General features: G+C 46.7%; 1 protein-coding gene across 1 annotated transcript; it reads right to left on the minus strand.

The window, feature by feature from the left end:
• Positions 1–1,142: 1,142 nt before the first annotated feature.
• Positions 1,143–8,065, minus strand: IAH1 (isoamyl acetate hydrolyzing esterase 1 (putative)). The gene is made up of 6 exons (XM_071548362.1): positions 7,949–8,065; positions 6,861–6,913; positions 6,266–6,414; positions 5,232–5,393; positions 2,176–2,294; positions 1,143–1,479 (listed from the first exon to the last, which is right to left on the minus strand). The coding sequence occupies exons 1-6, from the start codon at positions 8,027–8,029 to the stop codon at positions 1,312–1,314; spliced, it is 732 nt and encodes a 243-aa protein (XP_071404463.1). The 5' UTR covers positions 8,030–8,065; the 3' UTR covers positions 1,143–1,311.
• Positions 8,066–8,166: the final 101 nt, after the last annotated feature.

The raw sequence follows: 8,166 nt of genomic DNA on the forward strand, positions 1-8,166 counted from the left end.
AAGGCAGGAGGATCCACAGCTTCCCACAGGGAGCCCCTTTTGCTGTTCAAATAGTCTTTAAAATTTATTACAGAAAGGACAGTCCACTTTCATATACATAAATATTTATAAATCAAACTAGCTTCTGGTCTGCCTCCAGGCACATGAAAAATAACTACTTATGCTCCAGTTTATAACACTATTACAGAACAGATGATGCGTTCTGGCAAACTTGGCTTAATTATTTAATGAAGCCAAGGCAGCCTCGTGGCACTAACAGTGCAGGATAGCATGAGATCCTCTCTAAAGCCCTGTGAAGATATAAGATGTCCACATTTTGAGGAAAGACCTAGAGTGGGAAGTGGTCCCCCATCAGTTGTTGTCTCACCCAATGTGTAACACACCTGTTCCCTTCCAACGCAACTGTTAATAAAACCCTGAATTATGGAGGGGTTGTTTTTGAATTGATCACTATTTGATTTCTCTGTATTTTTGCTGACATTGGGCTTGCTAGCCAATTATTGCCCAAACCATTTTATTTCCATACTTACTAAATTTCATCTAAGTTTCCAGGCAATGGAGGTTTTTTATTTTGTAAAGGTGGTCAAAAACTATGCATAGTCTGCAGTACTCGTTTCTTACATCAGTTGTTAAATTATGGATGAATCTCAAATGGTGCAGCTTAGTCAGCAGAGATGCAGACCCTTTCAAGTACTTTCTCCAAGCTTGTACAGCACCTGTTTTATACTATCCAAAAACATGCACTGCTTTGAAATCTGTGCCTATAGGCAAGAGCTGGGTGTAAAGAAGCTGCTGCTGACGTAACTTAGACTTTAAAACCACTGCTCTGAATGACACTGTATCACTATCAAAGCCTCATGAAAGCTCAGAGAACTGCTTTTCCTGCTGTCTTACATGCAAATAATCTGGAGAATTAATGGCTCTGGACAAACTCCATGCTACTGCCCCTTATCAACTCCTAAACAGATGGTATGAATCAAAGTGCAGTCCTCAAAGCTCAGGCCAGGAATTGCTCAGAGCAGCCTCTGTCCCTTGGCGACAGAGCAGCTGAGACAATCATTTTCCTCTGAGTCTTCCAAGGAAAGAGCTGCTCACCCCTGGCACTGGCAGCATGAAGAAAAACCACCCCAGGACACACCCCAAAAAGTCTCATCTTTATTGTCCCACAGACTAAGAGAAGGCAACACAGAAGAGTATGGACGGGGGCTCCCCTGTAGCCCATTCCCTGAGGACATAAAGTTTGCAGGATACTGCTGGATCCCAGGCTGGCTGTGTCCGGCGTGGCTGCCTCGGCTGCTCCCTGCAGGGATCTCACAGCAGACTGGCCTCAGGGTTCATGTGGTCCACGTCACGCCAATAAGGAAGCAGTGATGGAAGAGTAGACACTTTGTTTTCCAGGCGTGACCAGAGCTGAGCTGCCAGAAAGTTGTTGCCTTTTGGTGATAGATGAAGACCATCAGACAAATAGGAAGAGAAATCCTACAGGGGAGGTTAAAACCATGTATTAGTGTATTTGCTAGTTGCAAAGAGAAGGTCTTGAGTAATTCTTCAAAGCCAGCTGGTATATATATATACTGGTTTTATTTTTCACCATTTGTGATAAAATATCAAGAGTATGTTCTGATGGTTGAAGTCACTCCTAGTCATGAGGAAAAGATCACAGGATTAACTGATGCAATCAAAATATTGCATCTACTGCACTGCTGAACAGTCTGTTGCATGAGGGAGTGCAGGGGAGAGAAAAGGTTCAGTGTCCAAAATGGAGTTACTTGCTCATGGGAAAAGTTTGCAATGTCTCCCACGGATGAGTTTGGGTATTTGGTCAGACATCAGCAAGGAATCTTGTGCAGCCCAGTCTGACTTTGAACTCAGCCCAACACTGCACAGTGGGTTGGACAAGAAACCTCCAGAGGCCCCTTCCAACCTAAACTATTCCATAATTCAAGTCCAAGGAAAAGGTTATTTACATGTAATGCTCAGAGGACATTTGCTAACCAAGTATCATAGCCAGGCTGTATTAAGCTTTTATTCCTTGTTGCCCACTATGAAGCATTTGGGATTACTCTTTTCCTTCCCCAAAGTGTAACTTGGATATATTTTGTATCATTTCAGTGATAATGCAGCGCCACCTCTATGCTAAATGACAGTGCAGATTATTTTCCCACAAGATCATACCTGATTCTTCTGCATCAGTGTCCAGAGGTCGAGCACGTCTGTCCCACAGTCCCTGGCGACCTGGACACAGGCCTGGGCGTACTCCCCAGTGGTGGCATTGCAGCGATTGAGTTTGTCACCTGCCCACCAGGAACAAACATTTAGCAACCACGACTGACACCATTTGATTTCAGCCTTCTGTGGCACTCAGTTTGTTAAACCATCAGACATAACCAATTACAAACTAAAGCACTGCAATGTAAGTGACCTGAAGCAAAGTTTGTGTGGTCTCTTTCTTTTCACCTTCAATGTCTCTTGTTAAGGAATGCACAACAGGTGAGAGGCAACAGCAACAAGCACGCAGCAGAACTGCTGCTCACAGCTTTCACCTTCTGGCAAGCTTCAGGTGAAATCAGTGCACAGACTTAAAATTCTTCATACACCTGCTACTAGTAGGTAGAACAGAGTTATGAAAACACAAAACTATTTAAAAGTTTGCCTTTTGCTTTCTGGCTGACTTTCCCCACGTGACAGCTCACTGCAATAGCCCCCTTGCTGCAACATGCTGGTGACAGCAGGGTGTATTTAGGTCCAAAGCTTCACCAGCACTCACAGCTGCTGCATCTGTGCACTCAGTGACACCAGGAGCTGGACCTTCAGTATGTGCTCAGTGCCAGCTGCTCTAAGCCAATAGTTCTGCATGAACCACAGGGAAGCTTTGGGGCAGGATATCACCAAGTTATGTTTGGTTGGGAGTTTTTTAATGGGACCTAAAAAATGCAATTCAACTCTGACTGTAGTCCCTGCTTGCCTCTGATGATTCCCACTTCTTCACACTGACACCTCTTTCATCCCATCACTTCTTCTGATGGTTAAAATATCCCTGGCAGCCTCACTGGTCCTGTGTTTCCCAGCTCTGGCTTTCCTCACCTCTTCCTGCCTCACCTCTCCCACAGACTGAGACATCCTTCAGCTCATTCAGCCTCCACCAAACAGAGGCTACCAAACATCCTGTATTGATCACAACCTCCCCTCCCAGGTGAGGTCCTGCAGTCCCATCTCTCTCCCTCTCTAGGACTTCTAATCTAACAGATAATTTCTTTTTCTCCTTTAGCCTTTTCTTTCATCATTGCGATTATTTCTCAACAGTTTCATTTTCTCTTCTATTCTGCGAGCACAAACACACACCTGCTCTCAATGTGCAGCTCTGCAGGAGCATGTGCTGGGTCTATAGCAGCCAAAGAAAGATCAAGGAATATGGGGGTCTCCTGAGGGATCAAGGAAGCAAGGCAGTGGTTTATCCTGACCTGCACTACCCACTCAGCTTGGAAACAGGGACTGTCAACAGTGGGGAGCAAAGAGTTAGCAGATACCAGTCACCAGATGCATCTGGGTGTGTGGCATTGACTTGAAGGAGCTGCTTGTTGCACTGGTGAGGTCAATGTCTACCACGTACAGAAATTCATGGCAAACGAGAGACTCATGGCAGAGACCCATGGCGACTCAATGAACACTTCACACATTTTTAAGAAAGGCAAGTATATGGGAAATTAACAGTGAATCACTCAGCCTTGCTCCAGTCCTGAGAAAGATACTGGGGTTACCTCCTCTTGGAATTCATTTCTGTGCACATGGAAAGACAAGAAGGAATAATGAACACAAATCTAGCAAAGCCAGACCAACCCACTTGCCTGCTGCAATGAAATGATGGCTACACAGCTGGCCAAAAGCAACCCTGACTTCATCAGGACTTTGACTCTGTCTCCCACAGCACTCTCATTTGGAAGCTGAGTCTCCTTTGGTGCTTCTTCTTACATATGAATGAATGCTCCTGTGAACATCACCATCCTCCTGTGCTCCCATCCCTCCTTTGCTCTGATCTCTCTCTCACAAAACTAGAAACAGGCAGAACATTTCTTCTGGATACTGGAAAGGAGATGGGCTGATACTGCTGCTCGCTGTGCACACAACACTTCACCTGTGGTCCAGTCTGACATCACCCTGTCTTTTGTACACTCCAGCTGCTGGGAGATTCAGTGCTGTCAATGAGTTTCCTCCCTCCCTACCCCATAAAAAGGACAGCTCTAAGAAGGAAATGGATTAACATTTTACAAGTGCTCCTTGATAGCTGGGACCCAGAGAAGCAGCATTTGAGGTGTGCTCACAAGACATCACATCAAAGCCTCCCAATGCAGCGTCATACAATAATATTGCCTAATTTAATGCAGTTTAACCATGAGGTCACGTTCAAAGTGTTACTGCTTGGATTGAGAGCACAACTCAGGATATGCAACACCACATAAATTAGCAAAAACCCTGTCACTAAGGTGACAACTTTGTTTTTGCCTGACCTAACTCAAAAGTCTTGTTAAAAATGTGCAAGAACTGGACAAGCTGTCCCAGCATAAAAGACAACATTCCCAGAAGCTATAAACTGTCACTGCTGGAGCCAGTGGGATTACTATTATTTTTCCCACCATCTCAGTAAGACAAAGTAAGCAGTGCTGTTATGTCTCTAATTTTACAGTTAGCCTGAACAACATAATGGGAAATGATTTAACTACATTTTTCTTCTTTTTCAGGTACTTTTATTAGCATGCTGAGAATTCTCTGGTTTGGGTTTTTTTTTAAATTTAAAATAAAGCTGGCTGGGATATTACTGCTTATCCAAACAGATATGAAATCTGTTGTGAGTAATATAAGATTTTCTAAGGCAAAAAATGCCAGAATATCTTCCATTATTTGTATTATTCTGGACACTGCTGGGGGGGACACGATGTAATCCTCCTAGGACATGTTGTGAAAACCCATGTTCTTAGAGGACAGCCCCTTCTGTCAGTTCTATGCATGAACAGGTCACTCGACACTTTGGAAAGGATGTTAGTAATTAGTTACTTCACATAGCTACTCCACAAACTTCTCCAAAAGTTGTTTAAGAGGACAGCTAGCAGTCCTCTTCCATCACCTTCAAGATCAGGGCTGCAATTTGGCACAGGCAGGAGGGAAATTATTTGTCAGCCTGGGATTACTCTGCTGCTAAAATGCAGAAATTCTGCCCAACCACATAATTCTTTTACCTTTGGCAAGACAGGCCTTTTCCCAAGCTGACTCCTGAAGAGGTGGTGGTGTTATCAAAATGATCCTGTCTTCAGTGATGTCTACTGACTTCAGGTACTGTATCATGCTCTTCAGGTTCGAAGCATATTCCTCCAGAGGAACATGTTGCTTTGGGTTCAGCTCTATGAGGGTGGAGCACATGCATCAGTGGTGCTGAGCTGCTTACAGGTCTATTTATTAAGGGTAACAGGTTGGTTACACAACATAACGGGGTTTTTACACAGGATGTGACTGTGGACACTCATGCCCAGTATGCAGTTCATTCACCTCAACCCGGATTCAGCAGGTGTGGTAGGAAAATGCTGCTCCTCAAAATCCAAAGCAGACAAACCAGAAGTTTAAATGCAGCACTTCCAAGTAACACAAATAAGGCAAAGGATAAAAACCCCACCTTTTTTATTTTAAGATGTTTTTTCTTACAACTTCATAGCTTGGTATTAGGTCACATAATCACCTCAAACCTCACCTGAACCAAGACCTAAGATTTTTAACTGTCTTGGATATAGAGAAAATTTTGGAAAGTCCCATGAACATGCAGTCAGTCCTTCGTGCACTGATGTTATCATTTTGATTAGACCTGCCCTGTGTGCTCCCATCCTTACCTGAAAGAGAATCCAAGTGCTACTTTCCCTCATTGCCTCAGCCCATCTGCCAACAACTCATCAGACTCTTTTAAAGACATTAAAAACAGCCTCATGACCAACTCGTTTTAGGTGATTGTTACACAACTGTTTCTTGAGGACCCCAAAATTTACTTTTGCAATATCAAAACTTGGTGAGGGGGAGGGAAATGGAAGGCACTGCATGGTTTAAATACCAAAAAAAACCCCCAAAAACTGAAAGCTCTTCACTGTATAAATGAAAAGAGAGAAATCAGTTCCTAGAGAAGTGTCAAGAAAAGCCTGTGAAATGTTCTACCTTTTCTTTTAAACTGTAAAACTCTCTTCAGAGATCAGGTCACAGCAAAAATAAGACAAAAAGAAAGCTCCCTTACCTTTCAAAGCACTGTCATTAGCTCCAAAGAAAATAGTAATGGCAACAATACTCTCAGCACTAGTATTTTCAGTGATCAGTCTTGGAAGAATCAGTTTAGCCCATCTGGTGTTGTAGCCCGAGATGCCACGGTTCAGAACATCACACTTTCTGAAAGAGACACAGCAAAATGAACAGCTTACTTCTGTCCACCAGAACAAGCCTTGAGAAGTTTTGAACCATTCTTTCAGGGTATCTGCCTTCATCCTTCTCAAAAAAAGGGGTCGCCACAGGAGTTTTCAATGGGATCATGCTTTGAAAGTGCACACACAGACTGAATGTGTGGTATTTACCTGTCACTTATACTACAGAACCAGAGCAACAATCTTGATAATCACTAAGCAGTTTTTCCTTTCCACTTAAGCTTTGAGTAGAAACACCCAATGATTATTTTCATCAGTGCTGGGAATGTTGTCACCAAAGCAATTCCACTTCACTGAATAAGTAAATGTTAATAAATAAATACACACTAAATATTAACTTGTGTTGGTTTTCATTTAGAAAAGCTGCATGACTTCCTGCACGCAGGAAATTGCTTTTGAAACTTGAGCTCTCACCTGACCAGTCTGTCAGCGAGGTTTGCCCCCCAGCCGTTTTCCTGGAAGGAGTACTGGAAGCAAGGGAAATGGTTAGATCCTCGCTGGAAGAACTTGCTGCCCAGAGGTCAGCCCCACCACTGGCACCTTCCTCCTCCAAAGCTTTTGTGCAGCTTCTGTGCAGCCTCTGGCACAGCTCAGCTCCCTCCCTGCCTGCCCCGTCCCTCTGGGCTCCACCAACCCCGGTCTGACCCAGACACACCAGTGACTTCCAGGGCAAGAGAGGCTGTGCCTGCAGACCTCGCAGTCCCTTCAGAATCAACACTGACTGCGGCCACACTGCAGCTGCATTTTGGCCACTGAGGGTTTGGTTTGATTTGTTTGTAGTATTTTTCTACCTTATTTCTAAGATCCCTTTGCTGTGCTTTCTCCGAACTCCTCTCTCCGCACGCTGCTCCAGAGTGCAGCTCCATAGCTACCTCTTCAGCAGTGGAAAAATGAATCCCTGCTCGTTCCCACTGCTGCACCACCCTCCCTGCTACAGTTCTGCACAGTGAGCCGGCTGAGACATCGACCTCCCATGACAGATAACCTTTGTCCCTGGCCAAATCTTCTTCCACCAGAGCGGCTCCGCCACGTGCCAGGCAGGGACCCAAAATCGACACTAAAAAGCCGGTGATGCCTCAAAGGAGATGTTCACCAGGCCGTGGTCCAGTCCTACCAGTACGGAACGTGTCTCCGATCCGGGCAAGCTGGACACCGGCATGGGGCGGGAGCGGGGCCGGGGCGGGAGCCGGGCCGGGGCGGGAGCTGGGACGGAGCGGGAGCCGGGCCGGGCAGGCGGACACCGCGCGGGGCTCCCCCGACACCGAAGTAGCACCAGCCGCACCTGCCCCATCCCGCTCTTCCAGCGCAGGGGCCTCAAGAGCTTCTTGCGGACTGGCACTAAATCCCGGGATGTGCCCGCAGTCCCCGGGGACACGGGACTGTGTCCCCCCGCGGCCGCCCGTTCCCCTTACACGAGGCCAAAGCCCCGCGCTCGGCACCGGCGCTGCGGGTAACCCGGAACGCTCCGGCCCCGGGAATTGCGGGCCCGGGGGAGCCGCTACCTCGGTGATGGAGTCTCCGAAGAGGAGGACGCGAGGCCAGCGCAGGGCGCGCCCGCGGGTTCCCGGCCCCGCCAGCGCCATGGCCGCGGCCGGAACAGCGCCGGGAACGGGGGAGGAGCCGCCGCTTCCTGAGCCGCGGAACGCCCCGCAGCGCCGGGGGAAACCCGGGATCGGTTCCAGCGCCCCCCGGATAGCCTTATCGCCTCCCCCACGTTAAG

The sequence above is a fragment of the Pithys albifrons genome, chromosome 2 (genome assembly GCF_047495875.1).
Source record: "Pithys albifrons albifrons isolate INPA30051 chromosome 2, PitAlb_v1, whole genome shotgun sequence".
Classification (NCBI taxonomy): Eukaryota; Metazoa; Chordata; class Aves; order Passeriformes; family Thamnophilidae; genus Pithys; species Pithys albifrons.